The sequence below is a fragment of the Protopterus annectens genome, chromosome 9.part0 (genome assembly GCF_019279795.1).
Source record: "Protopterus annectens isolate FY-2018-M chromosome 9.part0, PAN1.0, whole genome shotgun sequence".
NCBI classification, from domain to species: Eukaryota; Metazoa; Chordata; order Ceratodontiformes; family Protopteridae; genus Protopterus; species Protopterus annectens.
In genome coordinates, this window is record NC_056743.1 from 1,278,005,981 (window position 1) to 1,278,025,383 (window position 19,403).

Below are 19,403 nucleotides of genomic sequence, written 5' to 3' on the forward strand. Positions count from 1 at the left end.
TCTTTCTGCCGTAGGAGTCCGTTTCTCCACCCCTTCTAGACCTTACCCCAAAGGACAGAAGGGAGGGAAAATGTGGTTCCGCAAATCTCAAGGAGTCACGCCTGACGCACGAAGTCAGTTTACCCCCAGAGGCAGAGGGGGTAACAATAATAGATGCCGCCCTAGGGGCAGAGGGGGTCCGCAGAATCAGGGTATCAGAGAGCCTCTTTCTGACAAACCCTTCCAGCATCCCTGAGATGTTGCCTGATTGTCCGCCTTTGGAGGCAGTCGGGGGAAAGTTATCGCTGTACCCAATAGCCTGGCTTTCCCTTTCTCAAGACAAATGGGTACAGTCAATTATATCTGAGGGTTACAAAATTCCCTTTATTCAAACCCCAATTCAACAAAAGGGAACCCTTCCAGACGTTCCACCCGGTCTAAGGGAACTAGCAGTACTAGAAAAATCAAAACTGCTAGTAAAAAGAGCCATCCAGCCAGTCCCAGCGGACCAAATAGGATCCGGAATCTACTCAAGGTTCTTTTTAGTTCCAAAAAAGACAGGGACTGGAGACCAATATTAGATCTGAGCAAACTCAACAAGTTTGTAAAGAAATCAAGATTCCGGATGGTCACGCTTCAGTCCATTCTGCCCTTTCTGGGCAAGGACAATTGGATGTGCTCGATAGATCTTCAGGATGCGTACTATCACATAAAAATTCACAGACGCTCCAGAAGATTTCTCAGCTTTTGGCTGGGGACCAGTCACTTCCAATTCAGAGCCCTGCCCTTTGGACTCACTACAGCCCCCAGAGTGTTCACCAAATGCATGGCAGTGGTTACGGCTCACCTGAGACGTCAAGGATTCCAGGTGTTTCCATATCTAGACGACTGGCTCCTCACTGCCACCACCAGGCATCAGCTTCTCCAAGCCAGAAATTAGACCATTCACACTTGCAGAGGGCTAGGAATTTCTATAAATTTCGAAAAATCTGCCTTGTCGCCTTGTCAATATATTACTTTTATAGGCACAAATTTGGACACCGTACAACTTTCTGCAAGGTTGACAGACCAAAGGATCTTGGACATTCAAAGACACGTCCAAGTGATTCTATTCAGCAACAAAATTCAGGCCAGATTTGCTCTTAAAGTACTGGATCTTATGGCGGCCGCCATAACACTTCTTCCCCTCACCCGCTTTTACATGCAGCTGCTACAATGGATGCTATTCACCCAATGGTCCTTTCAACAACTTCCCATGCGTCACGAGGTCATAGTAACTCCAACTTGCAAAAGCCATCTGACTTGGTGGATATCGTCCCCTCAAATCCATCAAGGCAGACCATTTGTTCCTCTTGCCCCGGTTGCCATGGTTACATTGGACGCCTCCCTGATCGGGTGGGGGGGGGGGCATTATCAGGGCAGAATGGTCCATGGCACTTGGCAACCTTTCGAGTACCATCTGCACATAAATGTTCTGGAGATGAGAGCAGTGCTTTTAACGTTGCAAGCCCTCAACGACTCTCTTCCCCTGGGAACTATTGCAGTCCAAACGGACAATATGTCCGTAGTGTGGTACATAAACAGGGCGGAACCAAGTCATATCCACTGTGTCAAGAGGCTCTCAGACTTTGACAATGGGCAATCTCCTCTCACCGGTTTCTGATAGCAACGCACATCCCCGGGAAATCCAACATCATAGCGGACAGATTGAGCAGAGCTATTCTCATGCCTCACGAGTGGTCTCTCAAACAGTCAGTGACGGAAGAGATTTTTCAGAAGTGGGGCCTTCCTTGCTGCGACCTTTTCGCTACACCTCAAAACAGCAAATGCCCAGACTTCTTCTCTCTCTTTTCCCCCCTTCCAGGCCATCCCCCCAGAGACGCTCTAACCCAAGATTGGCCCCGGGGACTTCTTTAGGCTTTTCCTCCTTTTCCGCTGATACCTCAGCTAATTCAGAAAGCAACCGCCTTGAGTGCCAAGTTGATTCTCATTGCCCCTTATTGGCCTCGACAGATTTGGTTTCCGTTCCTACATCATTACCTCTTGGTACAGCCATGGCATCTGGACCCGGTTCCAGATCTTCTGTCCCACCAGTCGGGTCAACTACACCAATCCATACCTTCTCTCAACCTCACTGCTTGCTTGCTCCACTTCCATCCTTAGCCAGGCTTCCTATGATTTCTAATCCTGTACGGGATATCATAGTAGCTTCCCTAAAATCTTCTACCAGAAAGATCTACACTAGTAAATGGCGACGTTTCTCTTTCTGGGCAAAAGCTAGGAACATAGACCCCTATACTGCTCCAATTCATTCGGTGTTGGACTTCCTAGCTGACATTTTTAATTCAGGATCCTCTTCTTCCACAGTGAAAGTTCAACTGGCAGCCATTTCAAATTTTCATATAGGCTTTTTGGACCACAACATTATGTCACAAACTTTGCAAGGCATTCCTTCGAGGTATCTTTTTATTGAAACCTCCTATTAGAGACCCCCCACCACAGTGGGATCTAAATTTAGTTTTAACATCCTTGATTCTTCTCCGTTCGAACCTGCAGCTGCCTGTTCCTTGAAATTGCTTTCTTGGAAGACACTTTTTCTAGTTGCCATTATATCTGCCAGGAGAGTATCTGAGCTTCATGCTCTCTGTGTTCGCCCTCCCTATCTAATATTCCACAAAGATAGGGTATCCCTAAGAACTAATCCGTCTTTCTTACCAAAGGTGACATCTCAGACTAACCTAAATCAGTCCATTGATCTTCCAGTATTTTTCCCGAATTATTCTGATAGAGCTGAACAAAAGTTACATTATCTCGATGTTCACCGTCAGCTGAGATATTATCTGGATAAGACAAAAATTTTTAGGAAATCTGATCAACTTTTTCTATCCTATGCAGAGAACAGGAAAGGCCTTCCAGTTTCTAAGGTAACTTTATCTAGGTGGCTGTCTTCCGTGATCACTTACATTTATCAGCTCAGAGGCAAAGAGTTGGTTTCTAACCCAAAAGCCCATTCTACCAGAGCTCTAGCTACATCTACAGCTTTTCAAGCTAGACTTCCAATAGACACTATTTGTGCAGCAGCCACATGGGCCTCTCCTCATACCTTTGTCTCACATTACAAATTAGATTTGGTCTCCATAGACTGAGCAAATTTTGGTTCCACCGTTCTGAAGAGTCTGTTCCATTGAGCCACCCAGGATAGAGGTGCTAGGGACGCGGTCCCATCCAGCAAGAATGAAGGCGAGATTGACAACTTAACATTTAGAAGTTATGTACCTACCATAACGTTCCATGTTAGTTGTCTTCTCTCGCCTTCTTTCTTGCGCCCCACCCTCCTTCCCCCTAGCCTGGTCAGACCGAGAAGATTATACATCTTCTATTAAGAGGTTATTACCTTTTTCTAGCTGTTCAACTCCTAGTGTCACTAGATTATGTGGATCCTTTCTAGAGGGTTATGATGTTATTTAGTATTTTTTATTTCTTCCTCCTAAGTTGGAAGAAAATACTGCTATTTCTTTAGCTACCAAATGAGATCTGAGTAATCTCCGCCTTGCATCATGGAATATAGGGTTGCCTTGAGCTGGTAAAATTAGCTCTCGAGCTTAGTAAGTGCTGAGTCGGAGCCGAGGATCGGCTCTGAACCCATCCAGCAAGAAAGAAAGCGAGAGAAGACAACTAACATGGAACGTTATGGTAGGTACATAACTTCTAATTACACCTGTTTGGTCGTACATAGGCAACTGGGGTTTTATTTACACAGAGCAAAATCTTTTTGCAAATCTGATCAGTTGTTTGTCTCCTATTTGAAACCCTTGCTGAGCAAGCCAGTTTCTGAAGTGACCATTGCTCGCTAGATTTCCCAACATATCTTTCGAGCATATTCTGATAGAGGCATTTCCCCCCTGGGTCAGGTGAAAGCTCACTCCACTAAATCCATGGCCATCTCCGTGGCTTTTTGGTCTAGGGTGTTGCTGGATGACATTTGTTCTGCAGCTACTTACCTTATCTCATTATAAATTGGACATCGTATCCAGGAGAAGAGCATCCTTTGGCTCCACAGTGCTCCGGAATATCCTTCCATAATGGCCACCCAGGTGTTGGTAGCTGATGACTCTGTCCCACAAGTTGAAGACGACCAAATGAAGTCAACTACTTCAGATAAAGAAGTTATGTACTCACCATAGCATTCCATCTGAGTAGTTGTACTTCATTTGTCTTCAACCAACCCCCCCCCCCCTCCTTTCCCCTGACCTTGTCACTGTTGTTCTAACCTTGTATTTGGGAGAGGAGCACTATAGTGCCTCTCCTGGCTATGCTTGGGTTAGTTGTTGGGGGCCATTAGTGGTAAGGTCTGACTGGGTCAGGCTTATGTTTTCTTGAGCATCAAACTTGATCTGAGGGAAGGAAGGAGACAGGAAAGCATTATGGGTAAGGGGAGGAGCTTGGAGCTTGCATCAGATGCTAGTGATGTGGCTGTGTCTGATCTGATTCTGATCCGAATACCCACAGGTTAAAGATAAATGAAGTACAACTACTCAGATGGAATGTGATGGTGAGTACATAACATATTTTTTAAGAGTTCTAGATTCATGTCTTCCTGTATCCTTATGTCTTTGTTTACCTGACTTCACATGAGAATGGTTCAGTAGCATCTCAAATCAGTTTGGATCCAACACACTTTTCCAGTCACTGTTCTCATTGGTGGGCCAAATAAATGTGCAATACAGAAGTCCCTTTCTATCCCCCCAACCCCATTCCCAGACCGTGACTACAGATGCTTCAGGCTTTACATGGTGAGTTGTTTCATAGGGTGTAAAGTTGCACAGAATCTGAGAGCTACAACACTGGCACAAATACACAAACCTGAAGGAAATTATTGAACTGAAATGCCCTGAAAGCTCTTAATCAGCTATGTCCCCTAGGAATCGTTTTTAGTGGTGGTGACCAAACCATTAACTGGGGCCCAAAATCATATTCTCTTTGTAGGCAGGCCACAATTGTCTAGGACATGATTCAGCACAAGCTATTTCTTCAGGCAACTTAAAACATATAAAAGCAGCAGATAATGAACAGATCCAAGATAAATCCTCATAAGTGGGTACTGCACAGAAGTCTTTAGATGGCTCTATTTGTGTTGCTCCAGATTGGTGAGCTGTTTGCCTTTAGCCTAAACAGACAACTCAAACTCTTCTGCTTTAAGGCATGCTGCATAGAGACTTGGGAGATGGATGCATTCTTGGCCCACTTGATGGGGATGTTGCTTTATGGCTTTCCTCCCCTTTCCTCATATTTCCAAAGCCCTTCAAAATATCAGAAAGGGCTTGCCAAAAGTATTACTAGTTGACTGCCTTTTAGCCCAGACAATACCGGTCCTTCCTTGTCATGCAGCTTGACAGGGGCAATTACTAAAAGCTTCCTCACACAATGTACTTGCTCACAAAGGACAGGGATCTTTTATGCATTCTGACATTCAAATTTTCATTCTGTTTGGCTAGTAGGCATCTAATCCCTTTTAAGAATTTTTTTCCCCTGAGGGCATGCAGCAGGTGTTAAGGAGGCAAAAAAAACCTTACTACTAAGAAATCCAGATTTATTCAAATGTAAGATTTTCTTTGTCAGAGTGGAGGACAGGACCCATCTCAAGTTAGGGGCACCCTTGGTTCACAAGTATCTGTGTGAATTGCTGACTTGTATATAGGTGCACACCTCTGCCATTTCAGCAAGTCTGACTTTGAATCCCATTTCCTTTGTCTCAAGTTAAACTGTTCTTATGAGGGTTTTGCACATCAGACCACCAAAAAAAATGTGCTCTTACCCAAAATAAAATTCAAACCCAAGAAACTCTACTTCCCTTTCAACTTGCAGCCAGCTCTTCTCTGAAGTTTCTCACCTAGAATATTATCTTGCTCATAGCTTTAATATATGGGAGACGTAACAGAGTTACAGGCCTCTGTCTATTTAGCCTTTTTGTGGTCTTCTACAAGAATAGTGAGAGTCTCCGAGCCTACCCTACCTTTATGCTTGAAGTTTGATGAATTTACCAAGCTATCCAGCTTTCTGATTTTTATTCTGGTCCTCGGAGAAAAAATGGAAAAGATTCTTCATTGCATGGGTGTTAATAGGCATTTTCTTTATGGATAAAACTAAAATGTTTAATCTAATCAACTTTGCATGTTATGAAGGTAAGAAAAAAGGACAGCCACTGTCTAAAACTATCTTTAGATACCATTCCCAGTTCATTCAGTTAAGTTCTACAATTCCAACAGTGGCAAAAGTATGTCAGAATGTTAAGGCTCTTACTCCCAGAGCTGTTGCCACATTTGGGGCTTTTTGGAAAGGGGTAGATTCTACTTCTGTATTAGAAGCAGCAACTTTGTCCTTTGATTCATACTTTTACCAAATATTGCAAATTAGATTCCATTACAAGATCCAGAGCAGGCTTCATCATGTCTGTTCATGGAATCCTGGAATCTAGTCTTTGTCTATCCATCCTTCTTGAGCTTTAACAATTGTCCCATGTTGAAATAGCCACTGCAACATTAATCTAATAAAGGACATAGTGTTGTGTAGTTCACTTAGCACTCTCCGCTCTATTTGCATTTTCTTCCCTAGCCAAGGTGGGTGATCCTTTTCCTTTTGCTCTTCTGACATTGTTTTACTTAAGAGTTTAGGCTTCAGCCTCCCTGTTTTGGACAAGAATGCTCTTGAGTTGTGACACAGCTGTACATCCCTCTTAAATGAATAGATCCGCTTATGATAAGGTTGGAACTATGCTGCATGAGGTAGGAGCATGAGACTTTGTAGACTGGATATGTATTATCTTTGTCACAATACTTTCCCATGTTGCAATGGCTACTGCAGCCATGCTCTACAGTTATGGAAAATAAACTAAAACTATACTGTACAGGGGGAAAATCACTTTAAATGTTAGTATGTCAAAAGGCTTGTATTCCTAAAAATTTGGTTTCAGCTTGGGAAGAGTCTGCTTTTGATCTTGTTTGCAAAGAAATATGTATGGAGGAATCTATTACTGTTTTACAGTGACGTTCTGATTAAATAGATTGACTGCTTTCAGGAGTGAACCTCTGCACAAAGAACCCCCAAAACTATAGAAGGTAAATACTTATCCAAAGGGTTCAAATTTTGATGGTTCAGCACTGGTAGAAAGGAACCATCTTCATTTGTAGAACTGTGTTGTAATAGTGTTCTAAACTGGTTTCATAAATGCATTTTAATCATTGTCTGTTTAGTATGCTGCCTTTTTTATGGGTGATAGTTTCAAAAGCACAAATGTTTTTATTAAAGTATAACATTTCTTTTCATAGCAGACAGCATTACAGATAAGGCAAAAAAGAAAAAGGAGAAGAAGATTTTTGTGCTTGATTTCAGCGCAGATGTGAACTTTGAAACCTACTTTAAGGAGACCAGGGTTTGTATGAGTATGGTGTTGAGCTCTTGGTGGACAATTTCTAAGCAGTTTAAATGTTGACAACACTTTTCTTGCTTTACAGTAATTTATTTCTTGCTTTCAGTCACACTTACAGAAATTGATACAGGTAGGACACCTCTCTTGTCTAAGACTGTCCATGATCTTCATTACTTCTTACTTGACAGTTTCACAACAGTTTACTATTACAAGACTGGTGCTTTCAAAGTTGAAACTAACAGTTGCAGTTATGAAACACCGAAGCTCTGAAAGAGAAACTAAATTACCAAATCCCAAAACTCCCTAGCACTCCAGACCCCCAGATGCAAGCATTAGCATGGGATGGGGGGATGGGGGGGGTCAGGATTTCGAAATTTTTGGTTCTTCAATTTCATAATCACAGTTGCTAGTTCATACTTTGCAGGCCTTGATCTTGTAATTGTAACCTAGCAATAATATATATATTTGGTATGTGTTTAGATTATAAATATTTTTATATTTGGATTCAGTTAAATAAGCAGTCATGTATAAAAAAATTTACCGGAAAAATACCTACGTCTGCATATTGACTCTTAATTATATTGTCCAGAGCAGTTTCTCAAGGTAAACTGCTGAAAAAAGGGCTGTAAATGCTCTCCTTTTACAATACTAGGAGAGGACCCCTAACAATTATGTCAGCCATGCTATGAATAGTAATACTTTTTAGGAAAGGGTTTTTCAAAAAGGTAGGGTTGGGATTTAGGGCATAGTTAGGCTCAAGATTAGTGTGCCATGAGTAAGGATTCCATACATCTTAACTGTCCAGATTTTTGCTTCGTATTCTTAGCCTGTTCCTCATAAAACTTGTGGTTTTTCTAGCTAATCACTGAGGATTGAAATCACTGCATGATGAAGCACATTTGAGTTTCAGGCTTAATATCGTTCAGAAGAAGCATGCTAGCACACATTCCATTATTCTAACAATTTTTTAAAGTTTATTAGAGCCATATGTGAAATGTGTCCCTATTTTTGGGCCTTTGCCCTTCCATTATTTTAGGCTTTATTTGTATTCCTTCTGTTAAGGGTTTGAGAGCTATGGTAAGGATGGGTAGGGAGAACTACACAAGACACTAAGACATGCATCCAAAGCCTTCCACTCAACCACAACATTCAAATTATCCCCTTACCCTAACCCTTACTGTAACCCATAAATGAGACGTGTGAGCACACACCCCTTTCTTCTTACCTAACCTGTATTCACATTCCCACCCCATATACTCACCAAACTTGCATATATCAGTAATTAAAAATTAAATAATTTGGAAATGTGTAGAGATGTATGTGTGTGTATATGTATGTATATATAAAATATAGTCTATTTGTGTGTACATTGGCCACAAAACTGCTGCATTTCTTCCATTTTCTCATATCAGTAAATGACCAGTGTGCAAAAACCCCTCTTGTTTTTGGCTTACCATCTCCTCAGTTTTTCACATTTAAAAATACACTTCATCTCCACTGGCATAGATTGATAAGCCCTGACTGCAAACTAGGTGACCAGAGTTTTTATTTGTGGCTCAGGAGCCACAGTCTTAAGTGGTGAGATTGTACATCCTGTGGTCAGGCCTTTGGTTCACAAAAGCACAACTTAGTGATGGTCTTTATCGAGTGTATGGGATCTCACAGGGGAAGGCATTGTGCCATTCCCCAACCCCAGTGATGTGTGTGTATGTACACAACCTTTGTGCTTGCATCTGTATGTATGTCAGTGCATATATGTATATGTGTGTGTATCTATATGTGTGTGTATATATATATATATATATATATATATATATATATATATCTATATATATATATATATATATATATATATATATATATAATCTATATATATATATATATCTATATTTATTTATTTATTGCATTTGTTTACCGGGATAAGTCAACTGGGCCTAAAAGAGCCCATTTTCAGTGGAGGCCTGGGGAGAAAAGCTCCAACAAGATACAGAAAAAATATAAACATTAATTAGTACAGAAGCAGAAACAGTGTTACATATAGTAACATATACAGAATATATACATAAAAGCAGGAATCTAGTTTGTTTGATTACAGCAATATATACAGAAAATATACATTAAAACAGAATTCAATGAATTCAATCAGATCGGTATAAACAGAGGTGTTATTGTACCAGAATCAACAAGTGAAGATAAAAATAAATATGGAGAAAATATTATCAGTCACTAGTAGCAAAAGAAATAGGAGTTTATTAATCATATAAGGAGAATGAAGAGGTTAGGTTATAGAGCAGGAACATAGCCAGGAAGAGTTGATGATTTTTCAGCATTTGTTTGAAGGTGGTGGTGCTGCCTGTATTTCTTATAGAAGGCGGAAGTGAGTTCCATATCTGGCGACAGTGAAGGCATAGAGGAGTTGACCAGCAGGTAAGGTGGGCTTGTCTACTTTTAGAAGTAGATTATATTCAGATCTTAGATGCCTGCTGGAATGCTATTTGGCAAGTAGAGTTGAGAGAGCAGGACAGTCTGTGGATCTGTAGATTATTTTGTGCACAGTAGTTAGTTGGGTGAATGATAGATGGTGGGGGAGTTCCAGCCACCCTAATTGTTTCAGTGACTTACAATGGTGGGATGAGAATGTGACCTTGATGGCAAATTTTTCTATTCTGTTGTAACACATAGCAAGTTTGGATTTTGTATAATTTCGGATATTAGTGAGGAGAGGGGCACCATAAAGAGAGAGGGTAATAAAAAGGTAGTTGCAAGGGTTTGTCTAATAGAGAGGCTAAGAAAGTGTTGGTGCCTGTAGAGCATACCAAGCTTTTGGTGTGTTTTTTTGATGTTATTGTTTGTGTAGGTCAAAGTTAAGGTTTTTATCTATAATAATACCTGGTAATTTAGTGTGTGGGACAACTTCTATAGTGATATTGTCTTGGGCTTGTATAGTTTATCAAATGGAGTGGTTTTCCTAGGAGTAAAAATTACTAGTTTAGTTTTTTTTTTTTTTTTTTTTTTTTTGGATTTAGGGCAAGATGATTAAGCATCCAAGATTCAGTAGATGTGAGGGCATTCTGGGTAATTTGCAGGAGTTCAGAGCTGGAATTTGCATTGCATATTACTGTAGAGTCATCAGCATACTGGATTACTGAGCATTGTGGGAGAGTGGTGTGAAAGTTGTTAATAAAGATGCTAAATAAGAGATGACCAAGTATGGAGCCTTGGGGTACCCCTGTGGATGTAATGAGGAAGGGAGAGTAAGACTGTTGCCATTTGGAGGATTGCTGCCTATTGGAGAGATAGCTGTTGTACCATTGCAGGGTAGGAGGAGAAATGTGGAGGGGTGGATAGTTTAGAGAGTAGGATAGTGTGGAAATGGTATCAAAAGCTTTGGGAGAGGTCAAGGAAAAGTGAAGCAATTATTTTACCAGAATCCCATTCCCGGTTAACTGTATCAAGGAAGGATAGGAGGGTGGTACTGGTGCTGTGTCCTTGTCTGAAACCATGCTGAGTGGGTGATAAAACTTGATTTTCATGCAGGTGGTTGAGGAGTTGGGCATGGATGCATTTTTCCAGTATTTTAGAGAGGGGTGAGAGAATTGCTATGGGTCGAAAGTTTGTGGTGTCTGTGTTGGTGCCACCTTTGTGTAAGGGAAGAATGAATGCTTTTTTCCAGATGTCTGGGACAAGGAATTCTTTAATTGATCTGTTAAAGAGTATGCTGATGGGATAAGCTATAGAGGTTGCTGCTAGCTGCAGGAAGTGTGGGAGTAGATTGTCGGGGCCAGTATACAGGGTTTTAGCTTAAGTAAAAGTTTTTTTTATTGTGCTGGTGGGTATGGGGGAGACTTTTAGGTTAGGGTTAAGGGTAGACTTGTTTTCTGGGATGATTTGGTCATCATCTGTCTTGGTGGTGGTGCTGTTAACTGTAGGGAAAGGTGGTGGATAGGTTAGCTATGGTGTCAGTGAAGTAGGAATTGAAGAGGGTAGCAAGTTCAGTGGGAGTTTTTTGTGGATCAGGGGATGGATTGCTTTGAGAGCCTGGGTGTAATAGTTGGCTGATGAAAGACCAGAATTTCTGGGGATTATTTTTATGTTGGCTTTGTAGATGGAAGTAGTGGTCTTTTTTTTATCAGTGGTTATTAGACGTTTTGCCTGGTTACGGAGTTGCTTGTAATGTAGCAGAGTTGAGGGGTCTTTGTTTTTCTGCCATGATTTCCAGATTTTATCCCTTGTGGACATTACTTCTTTGGTGGATTTTGAGAGCCAGCATGCATGGTTATGTTTTATTCGTTTTTGGCAGGTGGGTGCTTGCCTATTTAGGATGTCTAGAAATGTTGAGTTAAAGAATTCAACAGCCTCATTAAGTGGTAGGGATTTGAGAGGTTTCCAGTTTACTTTAGCTAATGTTTCATTAAATATGGATGCTTGGAACTTAGTAAAATTTCTGATAGATTTCTATTGGCGTTGGCCTGTGGTTGGAGTAGTTTTGCGTATGATATATGCTGGGTGGTGGTCACTAATGGTATTAGGTAGTATGCCTGCACTGATGACATTGAAAGGGTGGGATACTAATATCTAGTCTATTGTGCAGCTCCAGTTGTAATTTTTGTGAGGTCTAGTGATGTCTTAAATTAGTTTTTGATAAGTTGTAAAGATTTGTTTTTTGAGGGGTTGTTGTGGCCTATATCTAGCCAATCGATATTTACATCACTTAGAATGATGGTTTCATTATCTATATTTTGGGAAGTCCAGGCAAGTATGTTTTCTAACATTGGTATGTTGTTTCCTGGGGGGAATATAAAAAGCAATTATGCAAATGTTTTTATGGTTAGGTTTTAATATAGAGATTAGTATTTCAGCTGGGGAGAAGTTGGGTGTTCGTTTTGAGTAAGGGATTAATTTGTAATTGCTAGGGAAAAGTATTGCTACTCCTCCTCCTCTCTTGTTGGGTCGGTCAACTCTCAGGCATGAGTAGCTTGGGGGGAGAAATTCAGTGTCTTTTATATATGATTTCAACCAGGTTTCAGTAGCTGCTATAATATCTGGGTTGTACTTAGAAATCCAGGCATGGAGTTCAGGTATCTTGTTCCTAAGGCTTTGGAGATTTATGGTTGATAGCATAAGAGATTTTATAGGTTTGCTGGAGCTGAGGGAGGCTGGTCTTGGGTTGGGTTGTACATCACCACACTGGGAAATAGTGCTTTAGCAAATTATGTAGGTTATACTTAGTTTTTTCCCTAAAAATGGTGTAGTTGCTGCTGGTGGTATAAGGGGAGTGTCTTTGCAGAGGTAGAATTTTCTCTTTGCATAGTACAGAGGTATTAGCTGTGAATAAGCTAGGGTGGATGTCTGAGTAACTTGATAATTGTGGATTATGGGTGCTGATTGTACAGGTATGTGCAGGAGGGTATGTTGGGTGCCTGTAAAGTTGTGATTATTGTTAGGAGAGAGTGTGTAAGTGAGAGAAGCAAGATAAAAGTAATAGTTGTGATGGACATGATGGTGGTTGAGGGCAGTGTGATTAAGAATATGAGCAGGATAGAAGTAGTACTGTATGGGCTTATTTAGAAATGGGTGGGGAGGTAGAGTACAATAATGAGGAAGTATAATAGGGGAATAATTAGGGGGGTTATGGGATAGGTGGAAGAGAAGTATGGGGAGGGGTCAGGCTAGGTATAAGGTTGATGTTATGGGGGAGGTTGGGGATGGGGGCAGGGAGAGGAGCGGAATGAGCGTAGCGAACTGAGCTGGTTCAGCCCCACAGGGAGAAGACCTGAAAAAATTATCAGTTTAAAGGTGAGTACTGAGCTTAAAATATCAGCATCTAACAAAAGCTTAATTTTAAGAAGCTCTGGAATACTTTAAAACTGCCTAGCAACCCTGTTTATGTGCCTGCAGTGTAAATTAGAGAGAGTTGTGATTAGTCTAGATACTATGCTGAAAGTAAAAGCAAAATTTATTAATGTAAACAGTAAAGGCGTGTGTGTGTGTGTGTGTGTGTGTGTGTGTGTGTGTGTGTGTGTGTGTGTGTGTGTGTGTGTCTGTGTGTAAGGAATCAATCTAGTGTCAATTGGCTGGAACCCTTCACTGATGTTGTGCATACACCTTTTAAGCCTTAAAACCTAACAAAAACTAAGTTGCAATTCACTTATTACAACAGAAAAGCTGTAGGGTGTCAGGTTCTTGCTTCCCGGAGTTTTATTTAGTTACGATAGTCAGCTTCAGTGGAAAATGTGTATTGTAGTTAATCTCAAGTGGGGGTGGGGGTCATGCATGAAAGAAACCCATGCAACTGAAAAATAAAATTAAATAAGGCAGAATTAGTGCAAAGGTTACAGAATGTGAAGTGCAAAACATGCAAGGTATACAGATAAAAAGTAAAATTGATTAAATTGCATACATTAACATGCAGCCTCTGACTGATGACAGCTGTACAATCCAGCAGTGAATACAGACAGGATATATTGCACAAAGCAAGTATGGCTGTTCTAAGGCAATAATTTTACAGCTGAGGTATACAATATGAACAGTAACATGAACTACACTCACTTAGCCTTCTATAAAAGCAATTAAAAGTCAAGCCTCCGAGCCTTCTAAGAGCAGTAGCATACAACAGGAATGCTTACAGATGCAGTCAGAACACAAATAAGATTTGCAAGCAGTTAAAAGGACGCCTGGCAGATATATAATTAAGCTCTACTATCATGAAATAAGATAGACATACAAGTAGTTTGTCAGTTAATACAATAGCTAGCTCTCAAAGCATATAGGAGTTCTGAACATCAATTACAACTCAGCACCATCAAATGACTCTGCAGTTAACAGAAATAACCAAATAATTCAGAAATTAAACAGTAATGCATATCAGCTGTAATAGAAATGTAGCACTGCTCTACTTACTGGCTGTGCATGCACAACGAACAGAGGGGCAGGGAACCTAAAGCAGTAATAGAATGGAAAATAAATGTGAGTTAGGTAAAAGTTGAGAGATGGTTTAAAGATGGCACCAGAGAAGGGGACTGACTTGTTGTATCTTGGCTTTTCCCAGTTAGGGGTCGCCACAGCGGAACTCCGGTCCGCTAATGATTGGCAGCAGATTTTTACGTGCAGAGTTGCCAGCTCTGACACGCAACCTTCAACGAAGGTGCGCCCATTCACGCATGTCTCCACACAGGAGACGCTTTAGCTGAGAATTGAACAGGACAACGTCTTACTGTGAGGCGACAATGCATCTGCAGCACCACCACCGCAGTAGAAGGGGACTGACTTAATGAAGATAATCAGGGGGTGGGGCTGGGAGTAACAGACAGGGAATGGAGTAGAGAGCAGCTAGAACAGGATTAGCCAGGAACTTGTGTCCCTCCCCCACAGGGAGAAGACCTGAAAAAAAATTACAAGTTTAAAGGTGAGTACTGAGCTTAAAATATCAGTATCTAACAAACGCTTAATTTAAGAAGCTCTGGAATACTTTAAAACTGCCAAACAACCCTGTTTATCTGCCTGCAGTGTAAATTAGAGAGAGTTGTGATTAGTCTAGAGACTGCTGAAAATAAAAGCAAAATTTACTAATGTAAACGGTAAAGGTTTGGGACTGTGTGTATGTGAGTAAGGCTGATTCAAGGTATTGGCCCAACCTGGTGTCAATTGGCTGGACGCCTTCACTGATGTTATGCATACACCTTTTAAGCCTTAAAACCTAACAAAAACTAAGTTGCAATTCACCTATTACAACAGAAAAGCTGTAGGGTGTCAGGTTCTTGCTTCCTGGAGTTTTATTTAGTTATGATAGTCAGCTTCAGTGGACAAAGTGGAAAATGTGTATTGTAGTTGATCCCAAGTGGGGGTCACGCATGAAAGAAACCCATGCAATAGCTGTGCATGCACAATGAACAAAGGGGCAGGGAACCTAAAGCAGTAATCTATATATATATATATATATATAAGTGTACGCAGTGTTTCAGCTTTTCACTTTTACACTAGACTGAGGTCACTTCTGTATCACCTGTGAGAAGAAAAGTAGTATAACAGTTTCTGAATAGTTCAATTTTTTCAACTGTATAATTTTGCCAGTAAGGCTGTTTTGTCCTTTCAAACTGTCATTTCATGTGATTTGGTAGAGTATTACAAATTGCAGCACTGCATTCAATAACTGAGAAGATTGACAAGGTGTAAAGTGATCTAAGACTATCTTGTCCATCCTGTTCAACATCTAGGATTTTGTCGTAGGCTCAGATCAACTTGCAACGGAAATTTTTATTTCCTTGCAGTAGTTTCTTGTATTCTTCTATTAATGTCCTGTGTGTTAGTCAAGCTCTCCAGATTTCCCTTTCCACTCTTGTACCTCATAATACTGGAAAACTTCTGAAAGCCCTTAATTTTTCTCAGATTGATTTCTTTAACAAAAAAAGTGCATCTGATGTGTTTTCCATCTGGATTCAACGTATAGGTAATCTGATCTAACTCTGTTCAGAGATTCGCCAAATTTCTTGAACTTCGGCCCATTGCTCTTCTTACTTTACCCTTGATTCTTTGCTCTTCAGGACTGCCTCGGATCTTGTTTGCCACCATTCCTGCATGTAACTGAATTTTTTGTCCTCTAGCTTGTGTGTGTGTTAGTATTTATAGTGTAGTGTGTGATGTGGTTTTAGATAGTGGGTTAGGGTCCTTGGGGTATGTAGGTAGGGCCCTGTGCGTTTTTCTCATGTTTTTATCCGTACTTCGTGCCTGGTATTTGATAGCCGTTTTAGTTCTTCGTTTTCTAGATGGTGCAGGTTAGGTAGGTGTGTATTGAGTGATTTGTTTATTGTTGTAGTATTGTATTATACTACTTTGTGGATAAGGAGTTTAAAAAGTGTGTGGAATGTGGACATAAGCTTCTCTCAGGATGTACACTATTTATTTGTTTAGGGATTGTCCACTTGGACTCCCCTTGCTCCATTTGTGAGTCAGTTGGCTCACATGCCATTAATGATGGAGAGCCAAGCTGTTTCTCAATAGGCTTCTGCCGGTTGGTGAGTCCTCTTCTTCCTCCAGCAAAGGGAATAAATCATATAAGATTTCCAAGACTGTCAAGGGAGACCGAAAGCACTCTCTTCCCTAATAGCTCCAGCTCTTTCTTTGCCTCAAACTCCTTGGAGCCCGTCTCCTTCTTTGCCAGTTGTGGACAAGGCCCTATCTCCCACCTTCAGTGTCCCGAGCCCCTTCCTTTCAAAGGGTGCTCCTGTTGGGCAGAACCACTTTGCCCTTTTTTTCATCCACACTGTGGGCATCTTCCCCTTCTCCACCCCAGATCTGAGCTTCTCTGGTTTGGGTCTGGTCATCTATGCCCCCATCTGGTAAGCAGGTCTTCAGGCCTCCTTCTGTAGCTTTGTCGGCTCTGGCGTGTCTGTCGGTTGGGAGATTAGGACCTGTCAATTTGAAACAGTTGATGCATTCCTTTTCATAGGTTAAAATGCAATTACAACTCATTCCATCTGCTTCAAATCCTTGACCAAAAGCTTTGGCTCTGTTACCATGGTTTCTTCCCTTTAGGCCCATTAACTCCAAGACTGTCAGAGTTGGTTGCCTTCCCTCCCTTAGGGTCATCTGACAGCTTGGCTAATTTCAGCACTGACCCATACCTTCGTTTACTCAACTCCAGCTGTGTTTAAGCAGTGTGCGCTCTAGAGCTTGGGATATCAAGGCAGGGGGTGTTTGGGTCAGGTTTGAGTTGTGTTTCGGGACCATCTATCCCACATGGAGCTTCTGCTCTGAATAGTTCAGCTCCAGTCTCTGTCAGGGCAGGCTGGGGCAGCTGCTGAGTCTGGTGTGTCCTTGGGGTCTTTGGATATCCTAGGTCTACCACCTCCAGTAGGCCCACTTCCGCATCAATCTTTGTTGTGGAAGGGATGCTCTCCTGTCAGGAGTGGTCAGATTCAGCTGGTGTCCTGTCCACCCTTGATATCTATGTCTGTGGACACGGTTGAACCTGTTCCAGGACAGCTTACCCGGGGTGGCCTCCAGTCTGCTTTTTCTTTAGGGCCCCCTGGCCTCTGCGTCAGGCAATAGGCAGTGCAGGAGGAAGCACCTGGACTCCTCAGAGGAGTCCCTCACCGAGGCCACTAACCTCAAGGAAGGAGAGTTGTCCCCAAAATCTCCCCAAGATGGCTCCCCTTTTGCTAACCTTAAGCAGATGATTTACCAGCATGGGGGATGGACCGCTGAAGCCCCATTTTCTCAGGGGTAAGTTTTTCTGGAGGTTTTCATGGTAAGCCTGTCCATGTCTTGGGTTGGTGCTGTCATTGACCTGGTGAATTGGAGAATGCCCCCCACCCCCACACAGACACACACACACGATGGGCTGCACTGGAGTAAGGGTCTGGCTGTGGAAGTTATTGTGGTGGCAGCAGCCACTAAAGAGATCTTGGAAGAGAGCTGCTTGGTACATCCCTTGAATAGAGAATCTTGGGTGTTGGACATACTAGGAAAGCGTTGTTAAGCCTTGGCCACCTTTGCTGTCAGGGCTTTAAATTCTTGAGCCCACTTGACCAGACTTCAGAGGTACATTATCTCAGAACTGTCAGGGGTGATTTAAGATTAGTCTTGCTCAGGAGTCTCAGAATACCTTCAAGACTCAGATGTTCCCTTTATAGTCTATTGCCAGCATGTCCATGCGTCTGCTGCCTAATGTAGGTGATAGCACGTCCTGAGCTACTGTCATTGCCATACACCCCATGCTTGGATGAGGTTGTGTAACTTTAAAAACACCATGTAGTAGTCTGCAATGTGCCTTTTGATTCCTTTCTTTTTTGGCCCAAGTTTAAGGACACATTGACCAGAAATGAGTAGGAGGGGAGGATGCTGTTTGCCATGGAGTACATCTTGTTGCCCCTCAGTGGATCTTCTCAGGGAACCAGAATGGGGGAAATGTTTCTCTTTATTGTAGGAAAGAGCAGCACTTGTTACAGGAAGCTCCCTCTGAGGGATCCCTCCCATGGCAGAGGGGGTCACCACAATGGATGCTGCCCCACACAGTGGGGGTGATCTGCAAAATCCGGGGTTTCTCAGTGGCTCTAAAAGGTTGTCCGGCTGTTTATTTCTGGAGATAATCAGGTGTTGCTTGGCTGTACACCTGAAAGGCTGGGAGGCCATCACCTCAGATGCTTCAGTGTTGAGCACCTTGTCCAGAGGCGATACAATTCCATTTTAAGATTGTCTAAATTTAAATTCAAAGCAAATTATTAGAAAATCGAGTCATCCAAGAGGTCCCACCAGACCAACACAGATCTGGGGTCTGTTCAGGATTCCTTGTGGTTCCAAAAAAAGAACAAGATTCTACACTTCCTTCTGGCAGCTGATCACTATTTGATGTCCTTCTATTCCTATGTTGGAGTATTCTACTTGTGGGATTTCCTGCCCTCAGGCGACTCGTACGTCAGCTCCTATACAAATGCTTCAGCATGGCTGTTGCAGTGTGCATTGTACATCACACTTGCAGTGTGCGTTGAACATCACACGCAAGGCCATAAACCAGGGGCCTTAAATGTGACGTCTACATGCACAATCCTCAGAACTTTTAAGCCGCAGACGACCTTCACATTGTACGATCGCTTCTTCACAGATGTCCCATCATATAAAGATAAATAATCCACTGGGTTTCTATTTTTCTTATTTTGCCGATTTATTATTGCTTAGGCTTGATTGTTGTAGCCTTTAGCTGGTGTCAGGTAAAAAGGGAACGTGCCAATGCGGGCACCAGATACCCCATAAGGGCGCCCATGATAGGTGTTTAATTTGCTTAGGCCGTTAACACAATTACTCCTCCTGTGCAATTTGTCTATCTTTTGTGAAGACCCCTCGCAGCCACTTGGCCGCTTTAAACCTCTACCTTGAAAACCAGCACCTTAAGCGGCTAGCCCTTAGAGTGGATCCTGCATCGGAGGCCGCACCCGAACCTCCGCGCAAGAAAGCAAAGGTTCCTAGGCCTTCCTCGGCTGTCACTCCGCTTCCTGACGCACCA

The 19,403-nt window shown here is 42.0% G+C and overlaps 1 protein-coding gene across 1 annotated transcript in view; it reads left to right on the plus strand.

Moving 5' to 3' along the window:
* The window catches only part of NCAPH (non-SMC condensin I complex subunit H), a gene marked incomplete in the record, with an annotated part of 906,630 nt that overhangs the window by 270,713 nt on the left and 616,514 nt on the right, over nt 1-19,403 (plus strand). Inside the window, 1 exon segment of the mRNA XM_044084212.1 lies at nt 7,305-7,408. Within this exon segment, the coding sequence (XP_043940147.1) occupies nt 7,305-7,408 (104 nt within the window).